At 41.3% G+C, this 27,591-nt stretch overlaps 2 protein-coding genes across 6 annotated transcripts in view; one reads left to right on the plus strand and one right to left on the minus strand.

Annotated features, from left to right (window-relative positions):
* Positions 1-3,114: 3,114 nt before the first annotated feature.
* LOC148677477 (fibroblast growth factor 20-like) lies at positions 3,115-9,998 on the minus strand. The gene is made up of 3 exons (XM_088637748.1): positions 5,409-9,998; positions 4,775-4,878; positions 3,115-4,173 (listed from the first exon to the last, which is right to left on the minus strand). The coding sequence occupies exons 1-3, from the start codon at positions 5,683-5,685 to the stop codon at positions 3,940-3,942; spliced, it is 615 nt and encodes a 204-aa protein (XP_088493874.1). The 5' UTR covers positions 5,686-9,998; the 3' UTR covers positions 3,115-3,939.
* A 126-nt stretch (positions 9,999-10,124) lies between these two features.
* Positions 10,125-27,591, plus strand: part of LOC148677478 (calcium uptake protein 3, mitochondrial-like) — a 35,785-nt gene continuing 18,318 nt past the window's right edge. Inside the window, exons 1-7 of one of the 5 annotated variants that reach the window (XM_088636571.1) lie at positions 10,125-10,720; positions 16,140-16,287; positions 21,506-21,537; positions 21,882-21,960; positions 24,629-24,676; positions 25,239-25,321; positions 27,020-27,091. In XM_088636571.1, coding sequence (XP_088492697.1) covers positions 10,265-10,720; positions 16,140-16,287; positions 21,506-21,537; positions 21,882-21,960; positions 24,629-24,676; positions 25,239-25,321; positions 27,020-27,091 — 918 coding nt within the window. In that variant the 5' untranslated portion in view covers positions 10,125-10,264. The remainder of the gene's footprint in view (positions 10,721-16,139; positions 16,288-21,505; positions 21,538-21,881; positions 21,961-24,628; positions 24,677-25,238; positions 25,322-27,019; positions 27,092-27,591) is intronic. The other 4 variants (XM_088636390.1, XM_088636659.1, XM_088636477.1 and 1 more) reach the window with 4 other exon arrangements.

A 27,591-nucleotide genomic window follows, 5' to 3' on the forward strand; every position in this document is an offset into this window, starting at 1 on the left:
TCCCCCCCCTCCTCTTCCCCGGCTGACAAACACAAAAGCCCTGAAGATCAGAGAGCGAGGAAATGCTGACAAGAGGAACCTGGAACACCTGTACTGCCTGAGTGGACCACAAAGAGAGCCCAGGCAGATCAGTGACATCCACACATGTCTCCCAGTGGACTCCCTCACACACCTTCATCTGCTTGGGTTTCTGTGAGAGCCATTTAAGGCTGCTTCTGCGGAGGTGATGAAAATAAGGGTGCATCCATTAAGTGCGAGGAACGGCACACACTTTGGGGCACGGATGAAGGATTTAAGTGTTGACTGTAAAGCGCCACAGACCACCTGCTAGTGGGAGGGGCAAAGGCATCTGTTTCGGGCTAGGCAAGACGTAAAGAAGGCTAGACTGCCAAACAGCAGCTCAGCCACTGCCAGAAGAGGGGTTGGGCATCAGGTAACACAGCCGTGCTTAGATGCTGATTTTCCAGCATGTTGTAAACGTGACCTCCGAAATGTCAAGGAGGCACTTATAGCAACTAAAAAAGACTGGAGCTAAAAGCTCCATTTCAAGTGTGATGCAGTCGGTGTATTCAGCTTTCTCATGCAGAACACAGGGCACGGTCACCAGTGTGAAGTGCTCACTTTGCCCCAGACTGCTTTCAGGGCGAAAAACCAAAGAAGCTGGGAGACCAGAGCAAACTCCAGGAGCCACATTGAAGGAAGATTTAAAAAAAGGGTTTAAAAGACACTTAAACACTGGGCACAGTTTAGCTGAGGGTGAAAAAAGACTTTGTGCAGTCAGTTTCTTTTATTTTAGTTGAGAATTTTATTTTATCTTTGTGTGTATTTATGTATGACATTCTGTGAATCTAATGGTATTCTGAAGACAGTTAACCGTTAAATGTGTGGGGGAAAAACACGTTACTGTTTTGTGGGAACTGAAAAACAAACATTTTGGACATTTTGATATTTTTATGTCAGGACTGATTACAGGACTCCTTCAAATAACATCAGATGAAAACCAGGATGATTGGAGCCATCATGGGTTTACTGGAACAGGCTGACATCTTCGTATTTGCAGAGCTATCTGATTGTAAAACTATTCAGAGACCCCATGGGAGTGCTAAAGGAAGATTTCTCCCCAAGAAGCGTTAAAGATTGAGAAAACATATACAGTATAGCTATTGTGAAGTGAGAGAATTAGAAAACCCATAGAAGAAAGTACGATGAGCTCTGAAATCTACTTTATCACACTTTAAAGGTGTAAATTGTCAAAACATGTGAATGATTTTCACTACTTCAATTTGTGTTTATTCAGTTTTCTTCTTTCGGTTCCCTGTTTGGTTCACTATTCCTATACCTGCTTCATATTGCCATTTAAGTCCCTTTCTCTTACATCACATGCCTGTTATTAAGGAAACTATTAATAATTTCCCAGAGAGGTGTTATGGAAAACCAATGTACAATCTGTACACACAAGTTAAAATCCAGTAGGTAACATCTCAGACATTCCCAGCTTTTTCTATACCAACTATTTCACTCAATGACTTATGTGTAATTAAATGTTTGGAGAAAGTATAGTTTAGCTATGTTGTGAGCACGACTGTGACGAATCCTTTCATATTCCTGTAAGCTCTTACCTTTTCTTTCTACCTGCAGTACGTTTTGATGGTGTATGTTTCGATGATGGGAAAGCCCCACTGCTGTCATAAATACTATGGACTTAGTTTGGAACTGGCTCTGTCAAGACAGTACCTTGGCTTCAAATCACAGAGGCGCGGAGATCACAGAGCATAGCTTTCATGCTTTGACACACAGATCCTTCCAAGCATTTTGAAAGCCCTTCATAACAACATGAGTAGAGATAAAAAAATGCTAATTTTGTCATTGTACTCCTTTGTTTTCAGGGATATTTCTACTGTAAATGACTAGTCATTATTATGGTTGCTCTACACAATTCTATCGGTTATTGTCATTGTAACTTGAATCCGTATTTTTTCTTTCCTGTACAGGAGTTCTGAAACCACATCGCATTCTTCCAATGTCAAATGATCTTCTTGACAGCTTAAATGTATCAACATTGTATATTTCCCCTAAAGTGGGATGTAATGTGCAAACTACAGACAGGGCTCCTGAAGTGTCATTAAAGGACGGGTCGTAAAGTTTGTTGCCAATAAAAGAGCACTGGCCATTTGGTGCTGGTCTGTGTTTAAAGGTATTATTTATCAAGACACGAGTCTGAAACTGTCAACAGAGATTACTTAATCCTTATCGCTTTGACCTCACCTTTTACTAGGCTATCCAGTACTCCTAAACTAAAGGTCATTTTACTTCACTCGGGATCTTGTCAATTGAAAGACAGTACATGAACAGATTTCCTGGAGTGACTTTGGAGCTGTTCATTGGTTATTTTGTTGCTATTAACACTATGCTGTTTTTATCACAGCGGTAACACAGATAAAATATCCCCATAGCATCCCATTTCTGTATTTAAAAATCCAAAAGGGAGGATAATTTCACAAACTACAGTGGATAAAATGTCTACATTTTGCAACCAGGATGTTATGCAACCAGGGTGTTGTAGTTTTTTTCATTTCAATTATTTTTCCTAATACTTATCTATTTTTCTCTTGAATTTTGTTGGTTGCAAGGTCACATTAAAGATGGGAAAAATGTCTGACATGATTTATCTTGATTTCTGGCTTTACATCACAAAAACCTGCAATTTCAATACGGGTGTGTAGACTTTTTATATCCACTGTAAATGTTGAAGTTGCAAAATGTCTTAGCACACTAACTCTATTATTTTTAACCCGGACTGATATCTCTGAGTTCACTGAATGTTTTGGACGTATTTGGAAACTCATAATCTCAACTAGAAACATTTGAGAACATTTCTGCCAATGAGCTTCAGCGATGACTGTTTTGCTGTGCCAGAATAATTCAAGTCTCCTGAGGATTCCTAAAGAAGCTTTCTTTTCCTTAAGTAAGCAGCTAGCGTGCAATATATACAAAAGAGTGCATTTACTGTTTCGGGCTACATCATAAGGAAGAAAGCTGATATTAAAAAACTACATTACACACTATATTTATAACAGTTGTAAGTTGTAAGTGAACAAAGAAAACACACCAAACTGAATTTCAAACATTTAATTCCCAAGTGAGTTTGTACTGCAGAGAGAACAGCATGGTGAAGGCTTTCTTGAAGAAGAAAGAGGGAAGACTATTATTACTGATAGGCCTTAGCATAAACCTTCTGATAACTACAGTAAGTATATTCTAAATTAGTATTCGGCTAGAAAGTAAGAAAATATTTTCAAATGGATTAAAAATTAAATACTGCTGCCTTTGTCTTGATAGAGCATCAATGAAAATATTGATGCCATGCTATATTTCTTATGAATTCATGTAAATTCCGGTTTTCAGTAAAAAATAAACTCTCCAATAAATAAATATATAAAATAAATATATATCCGGGAATTGCATAAATAACACCATTCGAAACAATACATGTGTGAGTCTTTTTTTTCCCTTTCTAATGCTGTCACTGGTTTTGAAGTCCCAGCAGTGTAAATCCTTCACAGTTCCTCTTGAACAGAGACAAATCACCGCGGTAGCCCGGGGTAAATCCCACAGATTCTCTCCCATCCCGTCTCGGAAGCGGTACAATCCCATGGAGGGCCAGCGGGGGCTTTCGGCAAAGTGCTATTCCACAGCCCTCAGCGTGCCCACGTCACGTCGCTCATTCGACAGCTCGGTGCAGGACCACCAGGTTTCAAGCCTGTTCCCGTCAGAGTCACCAAACTGTCCGGCCGGATCCCGGACCCTACGCTCCTGCACACGTGATGCGGGTCACCCCTGCTAGTCTTCGGGTGCCCTTGCTGGCAGGCCCGCATCCTCGTTCCCATGGTAACCTGGCGCCAAGGACGTATCCTCCCTGAAAGCAGGCGTCGCTGCGCCTCAGCTGTATCCCATCACATCTCGGTACAGCTCCGGCACTTTCTCCGGGTCGACCGGCCGCGGCAGGAAATGGGTGAACTTCTGGTGCCTCCTGGACCGTGTCCCGTCTCTCGCGGTCCCGTCCTTGTTTAGGGCCACGAAGTAGCGCCCCCCCTTGTACAGGTTGGAGGAGTAAGTGTTGTACCAGTTCTCCTCAAACTGCTCCCTGAAGACGCAGTCTGCTGTGAGTTTCTCCTGAGGGAAAGAAAGGAGGCTCGTCACACGGGGTCACGACTGCGAGCTGCACAAAGGGTTAACATTTCACGTTGACGATTTAGGAGAGAAATGTTCAGGTGTATTATTTGACTCCAAAAGTATATTTTACTCCACAAATAATTTAAAAAGAGTGTTAATGGGAAATATCAGGAATCTGTAGAATATTTATGGCATGAATATAGAAAAAAAACAGTGTATTCTTATATCTTATATTATGACTGGGCAATTGTGGGTATATTTCTCGTGTAAGTGTTTGTCATGATGTTATGATTTCATATGTTATACCCTCATCCATTCCTGGGCGTTCAAATGTCATACATTCAGAAGATCGCTGTTGGGTTGCCTGAATGTATTCCCATTTGAAACACGTTCCAGGCAAAACTTTTTTTCTGAATGACCCACGATGGGGAATCACGCCGCTTGCGCCGCCTGCTGGGGCTTGCATTCAATGCAAAAAAAACACAGTTCTCTCGAAATCCAGGGCTGTACAGGGACGGGAATTTGAAGAACGTGAAACACTGGACCCTGCCAAGTGAATCTGATCGGTTAAGGGGTTTGCACAAAGTAGGTGAATACTTACAGAGCCATACAGTCCCCCCTTTTCGTTCATGGCCAGGTATAGTCCGCTGTCTACTCCTCGGATGCTCACCAGTCCAACTGCAACGCTGATGAACTCCAAAATACCTGAAACAGAATCGTGCCGTGTCAACGCTTATCCGTAAAGCCTTTTAACGAGGGAATAATAAAACGTTTACTATCGACAACCGTGAAATCCTTCAATAAATTGAAAGTGTTTCGTCTTTTCGTCTCGTGTATCGCATCCTATCGTTACCTTTCAATTACGATTGGGGGAATATGTACGAAATGTTGGGTCTTTAGCGACCCCAAACTGATACCAATGATGCTAAGATGTAGTCTGTGCTTGCACACAGAGGTGATTCAGCGCCCACCACAAGCAGGGTAGAGGCAGAGTGAAATAGAAAAAGGTTAAAGCAAACGCCCCTCCAGTCATCTGATACTTAAAGTTTTAACAGCGTGGTCCGTTTTCAAAATCTAGAGAAATAACTGAATCGTTGAGTAAACGTTGAAGTAGATGGGTCGTCATTTGGCATTTTGATATCTTTCAAAGTTAATCGTGTCATCTGAGACAGCACTACTACAGTAACTGTGACTACCGATGTAAATAATAGCAACATTAATAAGCGAGGTCTTACCGAATCGACTGTGGTCTTTTCTGGTGCCTTGCACTGTGCCATCCGGGTGTATTTCTAGGTGAAAGCCAGTCCTACAGTAAAGCTGTCGCCTCCGAAGAATGCCCTGTAAGTGCGTCAGGTCCGCGGAGGTGCTCCGGGAGAGTCGCTCAGCCTGAACCAGGTGATCCGCCAGTGGCCCTGGGCTCTCCACCGCAGGAGGCAGGAGAAAATGAGATCCGACGTGCCCGAAACTATCCAACCCTTGGAAAAGGGTCCCCACTTCGCCTACAGGAGCCATCAGACAGCCGCTTGCTTCGCAGTTCCGAGGAGCCGGGAAGCGTGGAAAAGAAAAAGCACCTTTGCAAACACAACAGATCGCCGTTTGCAACACGTTTGCATCCGAGCCCGCTATTCGGCACAAACAGCCAAAGCAGACTTGATCCTTCAGACTTGAAGACTTCTTCCCTCGGGTTAAGTTTGGCTGGAAGTTTCCTCTACTGCTCTTCTCCTGCACTTCTGAAAGGCTCTGGTTCGTGCTACTGTGTTGGATCAGATCAGGCTCCTATTTAAATGCCTACCGTATGTAAATGTTCCCCTGACATGCTAATGACGCTCTGAAGGCAACGTTTTGTGAAATATTACTCCTTATTGTCCGCACTTCAGGTGTAAAAACCAACCTGTTTGCTCAAAGTCGTTCAAAGCTGCGCTACAGCAAAGACATTTGCAACAGTTAAAAAGCAGATCATGTAAACGGCACATACATAAAATATACAAGACGCATTGATAATCCCCTCAGGTATGCGATGGTTCTTTGCAGATTCGCCAGGAGACGGCTTATCTCAGAGTGATGGGAGAATCGCAGCCGGCAGGTGCAAAGTGGCAGTGAATTAGGGGGCGGTGCCTGGGTGATCTTTAAAGAGTACTTTTCATCCTTTGCCTAGGCTGAAGTTAAACAAGCCTCCGCTTTTCAAGATTACGTGAAATGTCTTTTAAACATAGCCTTTCTAATATAAAAAAGTCTGTGACTGCTTAAAATAAATTCTCAGATTCGGAAAACGTCACATAAACTTCTCAAAGATGGTGTACTGTTTTTTTTTTGTTTGTTTAGACTTCGCAAGTTCCTGTCACAGCTTTGTAATATACTGTGTATTTGCAATATTACAATATTATAACAGCGTTTACAGTATCTAAGGGTCGGGTCCTCCAATTTCACAACGCGTTGTGCGGTTTTGCTACTGAATAATTTTTATCACGATTCCTATATTCAGGTACTCCTGATATATCGCAGCTTCTGGGAATTCATTCTGCTCTGCAAATATAAAATAGGAACAAACAAAGGTTAATTCTACACTCACGCCTGAAGAAGACTGAACCTTGGGCGCACCCCAAATTTGAGCCGGTTTATAAAATAGTTGACATATATGCTAGATTTACTGTATGGCTTGAGTGTGCACCGTACAAGACAACAATCTAAATTAGTCATCAATTTCACTAGGGGATTAATAAAGTATTATCTATCTAGTCCATTGTTCTCAATATATGAGTTTCACTGTTCTCCATGGTGTTACAGGCTCGGGGTGCGAATAACCCATGGATCTTTCGTAACTTTTTTGTAATCTCCTGTACATTTTTTATTAGAACTGTTGGGCTTAGAATTATTTTGTCTGTCTGGAATGTCTGTGGAATATCTGTGAGTTCCAAGAATACATTTAGGGAAGTTATGTTTTACCATCGAAAGTGTAAAATGAATGAAACTTAGTGGTTTACCAATTGATTAACCTTATGTGCTAAAATCCTCCATGTAAAGGACACGTCTATTATTCGATGTAACCGATGTTTGTTCCCCCCATATTTTCTGCCAATGTTATTCATAGCTTGGTAACGTTTTCCCATGACACAAGGGTATAGCGTTCAGTTTATTTTACCAAAGACTGGACCTTAAGCTGTATATTAGCTCTTTCTGCTGTCACTGGTGCAATGGCAAAGAATCTAAATATTGCCATAAAGTTTAACCGAAAACAAATAGACTTTGATAATCTTAAAAGAAATGATGGATTGTGGAGAGGGTTCTCTCGAACTGCGGGTGATTCACTGAGGAACCGGCCTGCTGTTCTCTGTTTCACCTTTGCTTCACAGGCAGATGTTACTTTATTTTACCTTTGGATGTCGAAGAGCTGTTTTGTGGTGAGCTCATGGGCAACCATAATAAGGATTTCAAAACACATCTGTGTAAATGCTATCACTTCGGTGTCACACATCAACCGATCTGTCTCTTCTTTGAACAAAATCTTCTTAATTGTGGTGTAAAAAGAAAATCAAAGAACGAGCGATCAAAGTTGAGAAACTCGGCCGGGACTCGCATTGCTCGATTAGCTTCACAGAGCTTTCTACACAAAGGCATTAAACGTGTTTGAAACCCGTATCAAGTGTTTCTTCTTCTTCACTCGAACTACCACAGCGCCCGGGAAATCAAAACAAAAACGTGATATTTACAAACACAGGACTAATCTTTTCCTTAATCAGCTATATTTTTATTGCTCAGAAAGAGGGTTTTTTTTGTCAGGACAAAAACAAAGTTCGGTTTATTTTTCTTCTGAATGTGATAGACTATACAACACAGACGGGGACGGCAGAAGCACCGAAGGGCTGTTTGGGAATCGCCTGCTCATCCCGGCAAAAAGGTGATTCATCAGAAAGAAATCTCTACAGATCTGTCCGTCATTCCCCAAGCTCGTTAGTATTCATGAGTGATAAATAAGACCTCACCAACCCAAATCAATTTTATCGCTGAAGAAAAAGATCAATTTAAATGTAAATCGATATTTGCAAATACCAGTATTAAATACATGTTTAAATTTGAAAAGACAGAGAAATTCTTTCTTGAAGCCCTGCGAATGTATTAACATAAAAGTACTTAAAGGGGATTATTCGAGGAGCAAAATTTGATTTGAAGAGGATTTGAGTGCAGCGCGGGGTATTGGTTAAAAAGCTTGTTAATAAATTGTGAACTACTTTGATTTTTAAAAAAATATTGCAACGCAAGTGAAAACGGAAAACGCATGCTCCTGTGAAGGACAGCAAATCTCTGGGTTTGATACAGTGCGCAAAGCTTGACACAAGGAACTATATTGATTGCTGTAATTTAGAGGGGAGCTGTAACATGCAAGAAGATGCAAGAAAGCATCTTCTATGGTAAGATCGCATTATTACGAAGTTTTAGAAAAAGCTATGCTTCCTACTCATTTTCTTTACAATCTAATTCTATGGCAAAATCAGTCAAACCCTATGATGCTGAGTGACACTAATGAAGACTGCATGAGGTGTCAAATTCTTCACAAGAAAACTTTTTGTCTGTGATTCATGGAAAAGAACATTATTTTAGAAAAGGCAAAGAAGAAGAATCTTTAACAAAAATACACATCAGTGAGATGCCCCACAGTAGCATGCACAGTTTCACCCTGGGGCTCCTAGACAAGCTGCAGGGGAATCTAGACCCTGTCTTCCCAGGAGTAAGAGTGCTCTAGGGAGCAGACGAGGGTGCAGTGCTGTGAGCCGTCTGGACAAGACCAGAAATTCAACCTCCAGTTTGCTTGAGGTACTGTTGCTCTTTGGTGTTTAGGATGTCTCGATGAATGCAGAAGAGTTACCTCGACCTTATCTGCAACTGTTCCAAGAAAGCAATGCCGTTCATGGCAAAGTCACATGCACAGGAACCAAGGAGTGAGATGGTTCAGGCAGGCAGCTGCGTCAGCAGGCGAAGGCTGCAGAGGAACAGGTAAAGGTTTATTCCCGCCGAAAAGAGAAGAAAGGAAACACGAATAGAAAAAAAAGAAAAGGCTGAAACGTTGTGTTTCTTTTCTTCTCTTTTCAACGTGGAATAAACCTTTTACTTGTGACAAGGAGTGAAATGGTTTGCTTTTGTACTGGCTCGTTAATGTCCAGAAAGCAGCTTGGTTGCATGTAATAAAATCCATATTTAGCGATTCAGTAGAATGTTTAAGCATCACCAAGACCTCCCCTTTGGACCTCAGTCAATGTCATGAGTGTGTGCTCAAGACCTCGTCCTCAGCTCCAGAGAGCTGTAGTTCTCTCCGAGCCAGCTCCCAGGTGGCTCTGTGGCCCAGCCCAGCACTGTGCTAGCAGCCATGTTAGACCGAAGTCTCGTGCAGGAAACTTATTAAAGCCGCGGCCTGCATTAATGATATTGTTCACACGAGCCCTCTTCAAACCCAGATCCCAACAGACAACTGAAGCTAGAAGCAATGAAACTCTCAATGCTGCAGGATGAAAGAAATGGATCTGGCCCAGGTGAGAAGTGCAGATGTGGATTGGACCTCCAGGACCCCTCACAAGCTGGCAGACAGAGTGAACGGTCGTGCCACTTCACTGCTTAACGGCTTTGGATGCGCATCCTCATTGGATGTCTTACATGCCTCAGCTCATTCACAGACAAAAGCACAGTCAAGTGCAATAACTGGTCAATTCTCCGGCCTTTCAGCTCCACAATAAAAAAATGTGTTCCTCTGTTTCTAATGATCATGGTACTAAATAGAAATGCAAATCTAGCCAGATACAATAGGGACTGGTGAAAAGCTAATCACCTAAAATATGTCTTTATTGAGATCTACAGCAAAGCCCGCGGGCCCCCTGAAAGTCTGCTAACTGGCAGGCATTGTTCACACGGCGGTAAGGTTGTGATCATAATGAACTTTATGCTAAGTGCGACGAGAAGCGGTATGCATGCTCAATTCGCGGAACACAGCAGGTTTTTTTTTTTTTCATTTTTCTTCCAAACACAAATCAAGTTGGCGGAGGATTGGGGGTGGGGGCGATAGAGAAAGCCGAATATAATTTCGCGACCCTCGATGTGACGTTTCATGCGGACTCGGCTCGGGGCTCGGCTGCTGCCGGCGGGGAAGGGTGTTTTGTTTTTGTTTTTTTTTGCAGGGACGAGTTTCAGGTGCAGGGCTGGTTGGAGTCTCCCCCTTCCGCGTCTCGCGAGGAATGAGACTCCGCCGCGCGTCGCCTCTCCGAGCCCGGGCAGCCCCCGCAGTGACGCAGCGATGGCCGCTACACGCAGGCTGCTGCTGCAGCTGCTGGCCGGCCGGTCCCTGCAGCACCGCTCGCCGGCGGCGGCCCGGGGGAAGCAGGCGGGGCCGCTGAAGCCCCTCGCCGCCGGGGTGTGCGTGGCCGCGGGGGCCGCTTATCTGTGTTACCGTGCGGTGCACGACGACGGCGAGGGAAACGGCAGGCGGGGGACGGGAGGGCGGCGGCGCCACCTCGGGAGCCGGCAGCTGGGCCCCTCGCTGCCCGCCGTCGCTGCGAAAGAGAAGGTACGGTCTGGGGCTGGACGGGAGAGGCAAAGCACTGCGCCTCTCATCGTCGTCTCAGCTGACAGCGAGGGGGGGGGTATGAGGAATTGTGGAGGGGCACCGAGAAGGACCGTCACTGTCACAAATTCAGAAATACGTTTTTGCCCCCCTCCGAGTGTTATTTTTTTTGGAGACACGGGGCCGAGCTCGCTTTTCTCGCCATAGCTCCCCGCGGCACGTTTCCGAACCGGGCGCATCACCCCGGGCTGGCTGCCCAGTCTGCTCGCCGGCCCTGTCCCGATGCGAATGGGATTTACCACCTTTCCCAGGTGTCCAGGACCCGGTGTCCAGCGCCTCCGCTCTCCGGTCTCTGGTGCTCGGGCGAGCGCCGGGCTGGTTGGGATTTTGACCCGCTGGGGAGTGGGAAGAATATTTCATTTTAGCCGGCGCTGAGAAAGGGGAATGCACGCTTGTTTTTCCCTGCTGTATGGGGGCAGCTGAAGTTGTGAAACGCCGAGGAGAAATAGAGACCTGGCTGTGTTGTTTTCCCTTCCTGAATGTATTTTCCAGCCAGCCGCCACCCTCTCTCACCCGGGAGAGCGCTATCCGCGGCGGGGCGGTGCTGAAAGAAAACCTCACTTCGCGCTCGGGAAAAAATAGCAGGTTGAAACTGTGAGCCAGGGCGGTTTTAGTTGAACTGATTTGCCGTTTATAGTCTTTTAATAAAAAAAAATGTGCCCTGCGTGGAAATGTACTTTTACGGTTTGTTTTTGCCTTTCATTCTCAAGGCTGGCTTTTCAGTCGTGTTACACGTCAGTCGTCGCATTGCCCTGCGCGCACATCGGAGTCACCTGTTGTGCTGACACGACGGAGCCATCATGAGTTGTGTTGTCCCTAATTCACAACCTCATACATTCCTCGGTTTACACAGCCCGCACATTGTTGTGTTAAACTGTGGCGAATTGGCTGGGCTCACACTGAGCACTCCCATCTCACGAGTGATCAAGGGCTTGTGTATTGTGTCTTGATTGAGTATTCACCCCTTTTGTGATCATGCTCCCATTTCATTGACCCAACTCAACTCACACATTATGTATGCACATTTGTTTTTTTACAATCTGAAGGTCTTTTGATCAGAGCTTGAGTGCTCAATCTGAACATCTTTGTTGGTGAAAGAAAGTTAAATGTCGGGAAAAACCTAAAAGAAAAAAAGTGGTGTTTGAGCCTTAGAATTCAGTTTTCTCTGGTATGTGTGAGTTGACATTTTTTTTCTGTTAGAAGCCAATTTAGCTTCTATGGACTTTTCTTAGAAGTGCTTAAACAGTTCTGTTTAAGCAGTGTTTTAGTCACAAATAAATATAAACGTTCCTGAGAATTTCCATATTGTGAACTGATTAATAGTTTAGATATTATTTAACCAGCGGTGAGAAGTGCACCATATTTAAAATAATAAATGTTAATTAACCATTTTTGCCCATGAAACCCAGTAATTGAGTGGAGTGCTGCTTCTTACCTTATCTTCCTCGAGTGCTTGATTTGAAGGCCTCTTTCTTGAACCCGTGCTACAGTGAGAGTTTCCTTACTGGTGTACTTGAAAGAGGGAGGTTCATGAGCCATGAGCCTTTCAGGGGGCAGAATTCTTTCGAATGATTTTAGGATCAGGGCTGATTTCTTTTTTGTACTGATTGATTTGAAGTGTGCGGTTGTGTGCATGCCCCTCGACTTCTCCGGCCTCCTGCAGAAACGTAGCGCAGGGAACCAGCACCGATCGCAGGAGCAGAGGGCACGCAGGCCACAGGTGTCAGCGGAGTCAGGGGGGCACTGTTCTGTGGGGGTCAGCAGCGATATAGCGTCAAGATCCATGATGCTCTGGCGGCAGAGCAGGGAGATGCCGATACTGGGTGAAACCTGTTCTTTGAACATATTCTTGCCAGCGTCCGACTTTGTGTTCTGCGACATTATGCACTGCGAGTACTTTCTGTGCATAGAAATATAGTCTGGCGTCGGTTTGCTAATCTTTTCACGGAAAGTGTCAGACGGGACGCCAGCTCTTATCCTTAGCTGAAAACCTTAGTGGGTAAGGAAAGTGGGCATTTGTTGGATCTCTTCATTTGGCTCACTTGTGTTCTAGCAACATCTTTCACATTGGGGAGTAACAGTTTGCTGAAGTATCAGTGATTAATGATCTTATTAATTATGTCCTTAGCCTACAGGGAAGTGTGTGCAGCTCTGTGGTTGCTTCTTTCTTATTAGCGAGCTGTCTACGTGACATATGATTCCTGGGTAAAGCTATTTTTAGAGAGATAAAAATAGACTAGCAGCTAAAATATTACTTAGAAGGGTAAAACTAAGGATAGAGCAGTATTTATTTCCATCCATTCACTGAGGAGTCATAAAAATCAAAGAAGAAAGTTTTTTTCTTTTCCATTTAAGAAGTTCCAGTTTCATACGAAAGTTCAATATTTTATTCAGAACGTATTCTGTTCAGTTTGACTTTCAGCTCTGTGACTCCTGGCAGGAGGTTATGTTTGGAAATGGGCTGAAAGAGAAACTGGGCTGTGCGTTGTGCTGGCCCGTCTGAAACGGGGCCTGTCTCTTGTTTTCTCAGTCCTTTTGTTTTCTCTTTCTGCTCTTATGAAGACATTTTGAACTCGCTGGTTGTTCTTGTTACTTTCCCACTGGGTTCTGTGCCGTGTCCTGGCCAGCGGATGGTGATTCCTGTCCCTGCTGCTCCCAGGGAAGGAAGAGCTGCTGATCCCGCTGGGAGAGTCTAAAAAGCCAAATTAACTGGCGATTTCAGATTTGTTTAAAAACAATGCCAAGCTTAAATCTTCTTGCAGTTATTCAGACCATTTTAAGAGTGGCGATGCTGCGCCGGTCAGTCTGTCTGGTCTCTTTGGGTAACCTGACCTCGACTGGTGGCTTGAAACTGAGCTGACGAAACTCAAGATGCCGCGCTGGCAGTGGGTGGCTCATTCGAGCTGGGTGACAAGGAGACGGACACAATCTGTGCTGCCTCTGCGTAGTCCCTCACGGGCCTCACTTCACGCTGGGCTGACCCGGCCCGAACCCAGCTGAGCCAAGACCTTGCCGGGCCTGCAGACAGGCAGAGGGTGAGATGGTGTTGTCGGAGACGTAGAGGGCCCTGCTTTCTGTCTGCACTCAGTGCTGGTTGCCAATGAGCCCTCAAGGCGCAATGAGTATGAAAAGATGCCACAGTGTGGCCTGTGCGGAGTGCAGCAGATATCAAGCAGTCACTTGAATTCCTACACAGATACCCAGGCTAACGCTCATCCGTGTTAATTGGCGATTCAGCCATACAGCTTAATTTCATGGTTTTTCTAAATGTGCTCGATGACACTCAAGGTAATAAAAGACAAGAACAGTTCCGAGAGAGACAGAGTGCAGACAGAGTGCAGGGAGTGCAGGGAGCGTGTCACAGCATGTTCATATGCATAGGTCCTCCGCACCACAACCTGCCCTAATGCGATGTTTCAAATAAACATAATTCCTAAAATCCCCGTTTAATTTGTGAAAGGTATTATTCTAGGCATTAATAAAGTTGTCCTGGTAATCACTTTGCATTTTACCATTTTTGTAGCACTTGAAGCCATGTGAAGCATTTGAGGATGTCCTAATCTGGCTGATATGGACATCCATGAGAAATATCAGATCAAAAGCTAAGCTGCCATAATTTTCAGTTTCCCTTCTGTTTTTGCAATAGTTTTTTTTCTAAAAGTGAACAACAAAGGCTTTGAATGTGGCACACTGGTATTTACTTTGTTTCGTGGTATCATTCTTGCACTTCAAAAATACTGTTTGACAGCAATACCCATTAGCACCAACGGACAGCAAGTGCCTGTGACTTCTTACACAGTCATAAAACTGAAGTCACATTCTAATCACTGTTGCGATTCTTCCTTGGGCCCAAATTCAAAAGACAAACTAAAAAAAATGGGAAAAGGGAAAATACTGAAATCTCTTCTTATAGCGCTAGCGAAATTTAACTTGTAATGTTGTCCTGTTTAGTTTTTAATGCCAGTGGTGCATGGGTGATACAGATCAGCGGGCCACTTCAGGATGTCCTCTGTAGATAATTGAATCTAGCTATTATTCTGGTCCAATACGCTGTGATCTTCAGGTTTCTAAATAAAATAGCTTTGTCACCGTGAATTGTGACGCAGATAAAATTGTTAGACATCATTTTCTACGTTCCTGCGTCCTGTTTCTGCAAACCCCCTGTCTTTGTAAAAATAAATGCCTTCTTGCAGACGGTCCTGATCTCCCGCTGCCAGCTGTAGAAAGGCCCGCGCTCCTGTCTTGCGAGAGCGCTGTGGCTGACACGATACACCTCGGCCCGTCAGCTCCGGCTTGTGAAGCCGGTGTCTCCTGGCTCGGCTCGTGCCTGGCTTCTCCAGAACAGAGCTGTGCACAGGGGTCGGCCAGAAGAGCGAGTTCAGCCGACTGGTTGTGTTCGAGGAGCGTTTGGGGTTGATGAATCGTTAAGTCGCTTTTGCACCTAAAAGCATCAAAAGCTGGGAAAAAAAATGAGCGTTAATACATCTCGTCATGTGTTTTCTGCAGCCGAAGAGTCTCCGTGACAGTCTGAAATTTCCGATGAAAGCTTCACAAAAGCAGAAGGAGGTATCACATGAGCAAATATTTGTAGGGGTATCAACAAGCTTCAAGCGTGATTTTGTAATAACGTGCTGCCTGTACAGAGAAATCGCGAGACTTTGTGATGTCTTGTGGTTTTCTTGTTGAAGAATGATCTCTAATTGTCATTGGACTGTGGGGTTTATATGATTTCAAATCAGATTATTTTTGTCTGCCAATGTGATGGTCTAAATGGGAAAAAAAAAAATATGATTTACTATTAAACTGCTTATAACAGAATTATCTTCGACACCGACCTAAGGTGCTTAATTACTTTCGTCCATATTAAGAGGTGAAGTTTCACAGACCCGATTGGAGACATGGACAGTCCGGCTGTGTGATCTCCTTTTTTGGTGTCTATCTATCTATCACTTCCCCTGCTTCCCTTTACACTTCTTTTTCCCTTTTTTGTGTTTTATATCCCTTTAGACTTTATTCCCTTTTCCCTTTATTTCTACTAATTAGCAGGAATTGAGTCTTACCTAGATCCTAAGATTGGGAGAAGTAGTGCCTCCAGAGTCAAAGATGAATTTTTAAATTATCCGTAACGATAATGATTTTAACCATATGCGCACGATCGTTGCGCACCATGAAATCTCCATTCTGTTCAACAGGATATGTGCCTGGACACTGTGGATGACACTGCAGGACGGTCTGTCTTTAACACCTGAAGGAATTAACTGAATCCTACAGAACAAATGACTCAACTGGGCCTGTTAAAGCGAGCGTGTGGTTACCAGGTGGAACTCAAACTGAATTCTCTGCCTGCTGTCTTTCGTTTTAGCCCGTTGCTTTCGACTTTGAGGACGGAGACGTGCACATGTCCTCTCACGAGTTCAGGTTCCGCACGTTTTGCTCTGTGGAGTACGAAGGCCAGCTGTACATGACTCCGCAGAATTTCATCGAGTCGGTCACGATGAGCGAGCCCAAGAGTGAGTACCTGCGTTGCTTTCACCCATTAACGCGAAGTCTACCTTTTTAAGGGAATGGTGGCTGTACTGTCTGGTCAGTAAGTCTCCTTGGTGGTTCCACTCCTCTCAGCAGTGAAAACCTGTAGGAGCGTAATTATTAATTACCCATCAATTTCCCTTCGGGGTCAATAAAGTCTCATCTATATATCTTATTATCAATTCCCCGTATTTCATTGCAATTACATGCTCACAAAAACGCAATAAGCATGGAGGTGTTTGTTGTAAGAGATGTATGTGTGTTGATATATTCATTGACCAACTTTCTCCCGATTAAATACGTTCATTTGCAATTTTATGCCTGCATTGATTTTAGTGTCTAGTTATTGTTGAGTCAGACAGCTTTCATACCCCTTACAAAGGAAATCTCGTTAATCCTGGTGGTACAGACAAGCTATCAAGTCCTTTCTGAGTGTGCCCTGGTACATTCATAGCTGCTTGTGGATGCTTTTATTGTAGCATGAAAACATTTTTTAAAATCTTACATGTGGTGAACTGTGTGAGTAGTTGCAAAATAGGCTTGACTGAAAAAAGCTAACCCAGACATAACACCTGCATTGAGATACAATCTCGTCCAGTGTCACATTTACCACTTGTTTCTGAAATAGTTACAAACAAAGACTTTCTCGTTGTGCACTTGGGATCAAAGAGACTTCATTCTATTTCTGTTTTTTTGTTTGTCCAGCACAGTTTTTACTGTGCCTTTTTTATGGACTAGTGCAACACATTTCTTGCCTTGTCGGAAATCAGAATTCAAGTTTTTAAGTTTTCATTTTAACACTTGAAAGTATTTTACAGCAAAGTTATACATTTTCCATAGATTGATTGTGGAGCTGATGTAAATGTAAGTCAGTACATACTGGAACAATGCCATGGTCAGATAAATCCTAGCCTGCCACATTGCTTTGATTAAATTGCAAAGCTACCAGAATTCCAGTTCCTGTGCTTTTAGTAGAATACTGCTGCTTAGAGGTGTTGTTCCCAAGGTGGAATCAGGGCTGAAGTGATTTTGACTAACAAATCAGAATTGAAACGATTGAGAAAAGGCAGCCATACATTTGGAGATCAAATGATTGGATCTAAGAAACATATCATTTAAGATTCACCTGGATCCCTAAATTCACAATTTATTACTGACAGAAATCGGGGATTTTACATCACTGAAGGATTGCAAAGGAGTACTGACTGGCTACAGGTTGATGCTAAATTTTAATTATTTGGGTTGGTGACTTAAACATTATTTTCTCTGGAGTTAAAACAAATGCTCAGTCTTCACTAAATCCAGGAGTATCCTTTGTGCAGTGAGCATTCACTTAAGGGTTTTTTTTGGCAAGTATGTGTGGCGAAATGTCTTAATGAAGTTTATGGTTTTATATTGTGGCTGTAAAGCTTGAACTGTGTGTGCTCAGAGAGGTAGTTACAAGGAGTCTCTACAAGACCTTTATTTTCAAAGGACACATGGTGAAGCTTTATGATCTAAACAGATAAAAACCAATAATTTGGTTAAAGTATTAACATAAATCCTCTTGCAAATCCAGTTTTATACCTTGGTAAACTTATAAAACATTGGTGTAGAATATGCATTTCTTTAAGGCTGAAAGTATCCTTATTTCTTAAGTCTTCATATTTTGGGCCTTTTTCTTCAGTAAATAACTCGAAGGACGTGTCAAGTAAAATATTTTATCAAAGGGTATTTTTATTTCCTTTCTTCTCAAAGTTAATATTTAGCAATTCTGTACGAATGTGCTTGGTATATGTGCCATATATCGAGGATTTACTGCATCTTTTACACCTTTTCTAAATGTGGGGGTGGATCTTATGTGCTGACCTGAAACAAGAAGCTTATAGGCCTTTCATATTTGGTAATGTACCTTTTCCAGAGCACTTAGAAACTTCATTGCCTAAGTTTTATTGTGCACCAGTGTTTATTTTTTACTTAATTGTAACGTTTACTATGATTTTTGTCAGGTCTTTGTGGAACAGCACCATACCAGTAAAATACACCATTGAAGATAACTAATAGGAAAGCACCAACCTGTTGGGTGAATGCAGTAAAAAGACCCAACTAATTTAAACCATCATGTGCACAAAACATTAAGTTCACCAGAACAGGTCTTCATGTAATTTTTTTTAATATATGAAGAGTAGAAGCACAGTGCCATCGGTTTTAAAAGTTAGAGGAACTGTGCTGGATCTCCTGCTAAATGTATTAGGAAGTGCTTCTCATATAACAATAACTTTTATAATGGGTAGAGGAAATTGCATTTCTAAATGGGAAATGGTCTTTGATGATGCAGCCATGGTTTTTTCAAGTAGATGAAAGAATTAAAAAGAGCACGTGCAATGTGGCTGTACATACTGTTTAAGAGCAACAGTGGAAGAAATAACTTTTTATGCATTTTTATTTATTGCTTTTCATACCAACATCATAAATCACTGTGAAATTTTAAATACCATTCTTTGTAATAGGAATCTCTACCTACTGTGGCTGAATAGCCATTCTGATGTAGTGCTATCCTCTCTAGTACTAAAACATCTATGCAGATTTCATCCTAATCAGACTGACTGAACATTTTCAAGTCACGTTACATCGAGATCATTTCGAGATTTGAAGTTCACTGTCATTTGTGCAGGCAGTTTTAGTCTCAAATGCTTGCTGACTATTTGAAGTTGGTGTTTCTGACGTTCCTTCAAGCTGGTTGCTATGATGAAAAGTGCATCCTGGAGGGATTGTGCAGGACTTGTCTGTTTGCTTCAGATGGTGTAGGTTTTAAACTTTGCCAGTGTAAACTGTCTTCTTTTTAAAGTCTCTCTGTAGAGCAGCCACAGTAAATAAGGAATAATCTTAAGATGTTTGGGACTGCGAGTAAATGGTTCTCCTCTTTGGGAAAGTCACCAGAACACTTCTAGACCATTGTTTAAGATAGATAAATGACCTAGAAAAGTAATGTTTTTTAGTTCATTGCTTGGAAATGTATCAGTTTTCCTGTCAAGGATTAAATATATCCTGCTTTTTCTCCTGGAGTCCATTACAAACTTGTGATGTCAGGGGCTTTCTTAGTGTTGCTTAGTAAAGTTTTTAGTAAGGAATGTTGAAGACCTTTGTAAACATTTCTTTCTTTAGAAAAAAGCTTAAATTGGTAAATGTGTTCTGACTTCAAACCTTGAAACCATCCCTTTTCAAAGTACTACACAAATGAATGCCTTTTATTTAGATAAGAATTTTTCTACTTGAAATGCTTGGTTTTGGGGCATTTAATTTTGGGGATCTGGAGGGATGTTAAATGACGGTTGTCCTGTGAAACCTTTTCTTTTAAAAAAATAGTGTTTTAATATTAAAACATACAGAGCTGGATCTTGAGTTGTAAGTGAACTGTAAAAGCTAGAGAGTGCCGGTTCGGTTCCACTTTTTGCCACCAGAGACCTCCCAGTGCTGTAAGCCAGATGGCTCGAACACTGCTGTCTTCCAGGTGGGGTTACTGGTGCAGAATGGCCGCTGTGCGTCTCCCAGGTGGGGCTGCTGGTACTTCAATGGTATAAATGGTATTGATGGTGCAAATCAAGGGATTATCATCAAGAAAATAAACATTTTTATCAAAATACCAGATTTTAAAAAGTAATTAATAATGTAATATAAACTCGAAAGTTAAGTTTTGGCAAGCCATGACATATTTTTTGGTCATTGTCTACGTGGTGCTTACTTTTGTTACACAAATTCTGTCAGGCATTGTGTTTAATGGCTTTAGAAGTTATGTGTTTCAGGACTTTTGACTTCACTGATTGAAAAAACAACCACATAAACCCGCATAAACTCAGACAAGGCACGTTGCAGTGTAATACACCATCAGTGAGATAATCCACAACTGCCTTCCTAGTGTGTCAAGAGTAGGGTCATTGTCACTGTTATCTTCAGACAGTTGCGATAGGCCAAAGAGTTTAATTAACCAACAAGCACTTGAGCGTGTTTTATGATTGCTGTATCTTATCTCTTGAGGTAAGGTTTTTATTGAATATTGGAATGCTCAACAGGAGATTAGATGGGTGTATTTCATTGTGGCATTTGGTTTCAATGAAGATCTAAGTGTTTTCAGTCGGACATTTTCACTTTTTCATTTCAGTTTTGTCTGATTTCGAATCCTCCTGTGCTTGTGAGGGGGAATGTATGAAGGTCTCGCATGACATTATAAAGAGAAAGGACTTTATTTGCAAAGAAATTCCATAGTTCTTTCAGGTTTCTGTGATTCTTTGGTCTTGCAGAAGTTTCCATTTCCTTGAATCTTACAAAACTCCAGTTTACCAGACTTGGCATTTTTTCAGTTTCCCTTGATTGGCCTTGATTGCTTGAATCCACAATGTATCTAAATGATATGTGTACCATGTATCTTTCTAGATACAGTATTTCTATAGCCATTGGCACACGTTTATGTTACAGATGCAGTCACTTTTTTGGTTTAGTTTGAGTCCTCTGGTTATCTCTCTGCTGTCCTAATATAGTAGGTAGATTAAATCATGACGAGATGTTACTACTTTGTCTCCTAGTTACTGCCATTTTTTCTCTGAGAGCACAATCTGCCATAATAAGCATCCTAAGGCATGCTTTTTTAACATGCACTGAGCACCAGTCACACAATAATTCCAGCTCTGTTATCTCCCTTTCTAAATATGGTTTGAAGATGGCTTTAGACCGAGCTTGGCTAGGAAGACGAGTTTGGATTTCATCCAAATCCAGTAACACTTGAATGCGTTTTGCTCCCTTGAGCACTGTGCTGTGATGTTTTCCATGTCATTCAGTGTTTTGCAAATACAATCACATGGTTTCATAAAAAATGGGTTTGACTTGCAATTAATTGGAATACATATTAATAATTAAATTAGATTAAATGGTTCAAAACGTTGCTGCTACAAATTGACACATTCTTTGCAGAAAACACACTTCTGTTCATTTTAGAGATTTGGAATCTTTTCAGCACTTTTTGTGTGGATGGAATCATTAGTTAAGTCAGTGGTTCTGATGTTCCCCCGCTCGGTTTTAATAACCACTTATGCCTGAGAGGGTCAGTTCTCAAATTTATTGTATTGGTTTGCTATATAGTGAAAGATGGTATTTAAATGCCCAAAATTGCTGCTATTTTTTACTGCTAAAATCACTTTACTTTGCATTAAAACGTGTGTCTTTTTGTAGGCAAGAGGCACTGGAAATCACTCTCTAAACAGGTAAGTAAAAGGTGCATAACTACACCACAGTAACTGGTCAAACTGTGACTGATTTGTGGGCCTTTATGAAATTTAAATCTGTTAAAAATACACAGTGTTGAACTTCTTTGGCAAAATGTTTTTAATTACAGTTAATAACAATCTGTTTCATATTATTTTTGTCACTTTAGGTTTGTTTTTTATTATCTTGAGATTAGTTTTTATGCAATCGACAACTTGTGTTATTGTTTTCATGAAGATACTGCACAGCAATATGTGACTGAATCCATTTTAACACCTGACTCATTCAAAATGTTTTACACCCTCAGCTGGTCTGCACTGTTCTGTCTCTTTATCTTTTAAAGGAACTGGAGAAGATCCTCTCGGAAACTCCTCCTGTGTGGAAAGGAACGTCAAAACTTTTCCGGAACTTGCATGATCAGGGTAAGACGGATTTATCCTGAGAGGTTGACAATATCGGGATCTCTCATCCTGTACTCATCCTTCACTTCATCTTATAAAACGGCAGGTCGGAAATGTCAAATCCTCACATTTAATGCGCCAGTGATTTACCAGGAAGTCACTGGGAAAATCAAAGAAAAATCTCGGCTCTTCCTTTTCCGGAAATGTACAGTAGCAACTTTGTTTCTAAGATAAGCAATGAAGTACCTAACATGCACATTGTAGACAGAGAACAGAAGTTAATAATTATTTTTCTGTGCACTGTGTTTTTTCCACTTCATTTGATTTCAGGAAGTTCACTCTGGAATATTACCAGTAGAGCAGGCAGTATGTAAGCATGGCTTCGGTCACGTGTGTGTGGCTGGGTGGCAGTAGGGCAGCAAGGGGATGAGTCCTTGGTTTAGGGGGTGATACTGTAACTGCAGCTTTTTCAGGAACTCAATGCCAGAGTAATCTAAAAACAGAGTTCTACGAGTTCCACTTCCTAGTGCCTTGTTCTGTTGTTTTGTGTATTTCTGGCAGCTTGTCACACACATACCACACAACGGGTGACATTAAAGTAAACCCTGATGACAGCCCTGCAATTAGGGGATAGGGACATTTCCCCCACCAATTAGTATTTTAATACATGTATTTTTGGAAATCCACACCTAAATAAAAAGCAAAAAGAAGACGCAATGTGAACTTTCTTTGTCCATTGTGCTATTTCACTTCTTCATCCCTTTAACTTGTTTTGAGTTTTCTTTTCTGCACAGAAGTATTCTGTTTTTAATTATTTGGTGACTTAATTAAGTACTGTTTTTCAGAGAATGTTTTGTCACTGGAAATTATATCATGGCTCCCCCGGTGATATTCGGACAGACATGCAGTTTTTAAGAAAACCACATTATGCGCGCACAGACCTATAGAAAAGACCAATATTCACTATACGGGTAAATGAGAATAGCATTGATCTTAATGCAGTGTTACACACTGGGATTTAAAAATAGTGTTTATTGATACAGGAGTACCTTTACCGAGTGCAGGTTCAAACACCCTGAAGTCTCTGGCTGTGTGAGGAGTTAATTCCCGAAGTTAAACACTTCAAGGGTTTGGGTTGGTTCTGTTTCCCTTTGTTTTCTGTGACTCAAACTAAGTGCCAATCCTGGGATTAGGATTGATAATCCTAGCGCTGAGCAGCGAAGCTCCTCAGAAAGAATGGGATTGATCTGTGAACAAAGCCGCTGTTTGGAAACCGAAGGGGAGTGTTTGAACTCTGGAGCGTTGGGACATGTTTCTGTGCCCATGTGTGATCACTGCGGTCAGTGCGAATCCTAAGAGTGGCCTCGAATTACATTTCACTCATAGGCACATTATGAGAAGGCGTTCCGTGGAATTTCTTGTTTGTATCAGTCTTAGGTATTATAGGGGACTTTGCTCAGAAATTATTTTTTTCCTTTTAACGATGAAGTTTTGTGACTTTTATGAAGAATACTTGGAATCTTTCAAGTCCTTTTGAGTTCTTCTACTCCCCCTTTTCGTGTCTAAAATAATTCTAAAAGAAACATTTTCCTTGTTGTTGAGATTTTTTATCTCGGTAAAAACAAACTTGCAACAGACAAAACGTGAACCGTTATTTTTTACAGTTGGCTGTCCGGAAGCATAAATTCGGCTTCATGGAAGCTTGCGTGAATAAATTGTAGTTATACTGAGAGTGGCTTTCCGTCTTTAGATAGGTGATTCATAGAGAATTTCTTTACTAATGGAAGAAAAAACAACCGTGATAGGTAGAATCTATCTAGTATGCCATTCTTCAGACAAATCTTCTGAACACCATATTGATATGGATCAATATTATTGAATCAGAAGGAATGTGGGGATAAAATAACAGTAATGTTTGGTAAGACTTGCGTACAGCAGGGAAAGAGTGAGAAATAAGTGACAGTTCCCAGTTATCTCACAACAGATGAAAAATACAATCTGTTGGCTGTTGGTGTGGCCAGGAGAGTCTGAACAGTCAATTCCTGTTTGTTTCATTACAGAGCCATAGCCATTCCAGAACCTTTCTCCCATAACACTCAGAGCAGCCACCCAGAACTATCTCTGCCCCGGCCACTGTCTTCCACTGCAAACAAGAGGACAGAATGCTTTGAGGGTCTGCCTCGTACAGCATCTCCTGGGTCTACAGGGATGTTCTCTGACAGTTGCTCTTCCTTTTCTTTTGTCCCGCAACAAAGGGAGTTGTATCAAACAAAGAAAAACCAGGTCCTAAATAATGAACTCCAAATCGGTGACAGATGGCTAAAGAATGTCTTACACCTCATTATCGGAACAGGGGGGGTACCACAGGACCCACAGGGCTGCTCAGTTTTGTTTGGGTTTGTGTCTGCGTACGGTCACTTATGTTAAGCCTCCATTTGTGTGAAGAGAACACCTAACCACCATTAAGAGGATTTTATCTATCTGAAGAAAGTAGTCAATCAAAAGCTTTGAAAAGTATTTTAAGCATTGCATCAGAGTATTGCTGGATAAAAGCATTTCAGTGTCTCCCTTTTAAGTCTAAATCTAAACACCACTATATTTTTTTGTGTGCATATTGTTGTAAAATAAAAGAGAAATATATTATGGAGAAATATGCACTGATTGGAAAACCATTTGATTGTTGTTTTAGGTATCATTGCTTACACTGAATATCTGTTTCTTCTTTGCATCTTGACAAGTGAGTATCTGTAAAATCTTCTATACAAATTTTCATGTTTCATATATATAACCTGCAAAGCTTTGTAATGTTGTGAAGTTTCATGTATAACATGCTGACAGCTTTGTAGTCTTAAGTTTGAGAATCAGTTTAATAAAACAGTCCCAGGATCAGAATTTCAATTATATTATTTCTCTTTTTTTTTCCAAAAACAACTGTTGAAATTGTGATGATATTTTTTCATCTTCTGTAGTCCTATTATTTCAAAGACCAGAAACTATTTGTATTCATAAATGTTTAAACCATGATCCTATGATTCTCGTGTTAATGTTTATCTGAAATATTTATGTAAATATATTATTTTAATACTCAAATTAAAAAGTACAAAGTAAAAAGTCAAAGTGTGCAAGAGACTGGCTGTGAAACTAAAGTTAAAATATTTTTAAGTACCATTTGATGATTTGCCTGCTCTCCTGCTCCTGGAAAAATAAAATCCTAGATTATTCTATTAGGTCAGTTGGCTGAACTTGCTCCTGTTCTGCCCAGATTTATTCTGCTCATTTGCATTTTTTTACTCTTTTAGAGCCTCACGCGGGTTTTAAAATAGCTTTCAATATGTTTGATGCCGATGGGAATCAGATGGTGGATAAAAAGGAGTTTTTAGTGGTATGTATGCTATTTTAATTTTAATTCATACGGGGTAATACTTGGTGATAACTTGTTTTTAACTAGTCCTCTTTCATCTAATGGGAGATGATACAGTGTGATAAACCTGAGAATTTCCCATTGCATTAATGTGGTTTGGGGCCCTTGAACAATGCCGACATCTTACCAGTATTTGTCCAAATCATAACTGGCAAACCAAATTAAAATGATTAAAATTGTCTTCCAGCCATGCAATATATTCTAGAAATGGACTAAAACTTGTTAACTGTTTGGATCTAATAAGAATTTGTATTTTGGGGCAAATTATCTCATTCAGATTGAATGTCAAGGAAGAAAATAAGTCAGTATATGGAACAAATTATATTCATCTGAATAAAGGTCAGTTCTGTGAATTTGACATGGACAGATGTTTTCACACTATGTGTTCATTCTTTTTTGCATTTGTTGAAAAGAATTAAGTGTCTTTTAAGTACTTTGCTAGTTTCAGCGTTTTTCTTTGTTGTGTTACCTGTTTTTTATGTTTTCACATAAAAAACATTGCGTTTTAAAACTTAATTTATGCAAACCTTTGATTAAATAGATGTAAGTGAGTCAGTATAGCACTTTGCAATTGCTTCTCACCAATCTTATCTTAGTAAGGATAACTGAAATCTAAAATTGTCAATAGCTTTCCAGTGAAAAAACGTGTAACACTTTCAGATATCCTTGACTTTCATTTAATTGTAAATTTAATTGTAAATCCTTTCTGATTGGATATGTCAGCCATTTCAGGCTTGGAAGATGGCTTTTTTGTTTAGTAACACAGTTTTACCTTTTTAAAAGGTCGGCTTTTATTTTCTGATGTTTTAATGTTCTGATCGTACCATGTGCCTGGGCAGCAGAGAGACTCTGCATCGTGGAACAGCTCTGTGTTGTTCCCTGACATCCGCCACTCGCATTCCTATTTGCTGAAAGATCATTCTTTCGGTGTTAGCCTAAGATCTCAGAACGTCTCAAACCCTTTTTCTTTAATTTTTTAATTCTTGTTCCTGAATCTGCTTGCTATGAACGTGTTAACTATTGTGCTGTCACTGCAGGATTGCTAAGTTCACATTATTGCTTTTAGTTTTTTAGATGGACGATAAACAGCCATACATACATTTTACATACCAGGGGGCAAATATTTACTTTATCAAAAACAAAAATCATATTCAGTGATTGGTAAAGTGAAAAATGAACCTTTAGGTTCTCTACTAATTATTTTGATGGAAGCATTGCACCTAGTGCAGTTTCATTTGTAGAAGTATGCTTGTCATAAATTTTCAGTGGGTGTTTCTAAGTTTCTTTTGGTGATGGTACATTAACCCAGGAACAGGAAACTTTTTTCTGTATAGTTTGGCTTTCATAATTGTCGATATCCGTATCAAGAAAGAGGAATCGCTCTTGACATTCCCTGGCGCATCAGCCTGTGTTTCAGAGGATCACTAACTTCGGGGGCCTTGAACGTGCTAATGTTCCTCATTTCTCCAACAGGACTCATTGTTTCTCTCTGTGTTTGTGATGAGCCCTTTTCCTCATCACAGCTCTCTCGGGATAATTCTTTGTAGTTCAAACGGGAAAGAGCCCGCCAGGCAGGGTTTGATCTTGAGGTAGATTTTAGATGTGTTCTACAGCACTTTGCGTGAATGGTGATTCATGAGCGACTTCTGTCTCACGCAGCTACAGGAAATATTTCGCAAGAAAAATGAGAAGAAGGAGCGCAGAGGTGATGCTGAGAAATCTGCCCTGCTGGTAAGGACGCTCACAGTCACCTCCTAGCGAGTGTGTCTAGTGCAGGAGGAAAATCGACAAAAAAAACATTGTACAGTACCCCTGGAGCAGTTGGGGTTAAGGGCCTTGCTCAGGGGCCCATTGGAGTAGGATTCCTTTGGGGGCCACAGGATTTGAACTGGCAACCTTCCAGCCACAGACACAGATCCTGAGCCACAGAGCCACCACTCCGCCCTGACTTCAGTTTCAGAAGGAGAAATTCGTCACAGTAGATTTAAAAGAAAAACAACCTCAGTATATATCTTTGGCATTCCAAACATTTCAGAGTATATTCTTGTCACAACTGAGATTAAATATCAATTCTATTTCAATTGAAGGAAGGATTTCACTTAGGAAACAAAGTTAGATATTGTTCTTAATGTTAAAATGATAGAAGCCTGGTCTACTTTAATTTATAAAAAAAAAACATTAGTGTGTGCATCTGCACACCTCAAGCAGCATATGCTATTTACAAACATTTA

Source organism: Lepisosteus platostomus, chromosome 1 (genome assembly GCF_059453375.1).
Source record: "Lepisosteus platostomus isolate fLepPlt1 chromosome 1, fLepPlt1.hap1, whole genome shotgun sequence".
In the NCBI taxonomy this organism is placed as follows: Eukaryota; Metazoa; Chordata; class Actinopteri; order Semionotiformes; family Lepisosteidae; genus Lepisosteus; species Lepisosteus platostomus.

What these genes read in the sequence shown, in the direction of transcription:
- LOC148677477 (XM_088637748.1), bottom strand. Translation starts at nt 5,685, where the DNA reads ATGGCTCCTGTAGGCGAAGTGGGGACCCTTTTCCAAGGGTTGGATAGT. An exon ending in AAAAGACCACAGTCGATTCG is followed by an intron (nt 4,879 to 5,408) that starts GTAAGACCTCGC and finishes ATTCTGTTTCAG; the next exon opens with GTATTTTGGAGTTCATCAGC. An exon ending in AGGGGGGACTGTATGGCTCT is followed by an intron (nt 4,174 to 4,774) that starts GTAAGTATTCAC and finishes TCTTTCCCTCAG; the next exon opens with GAGAAACTCACAGCAGACTG.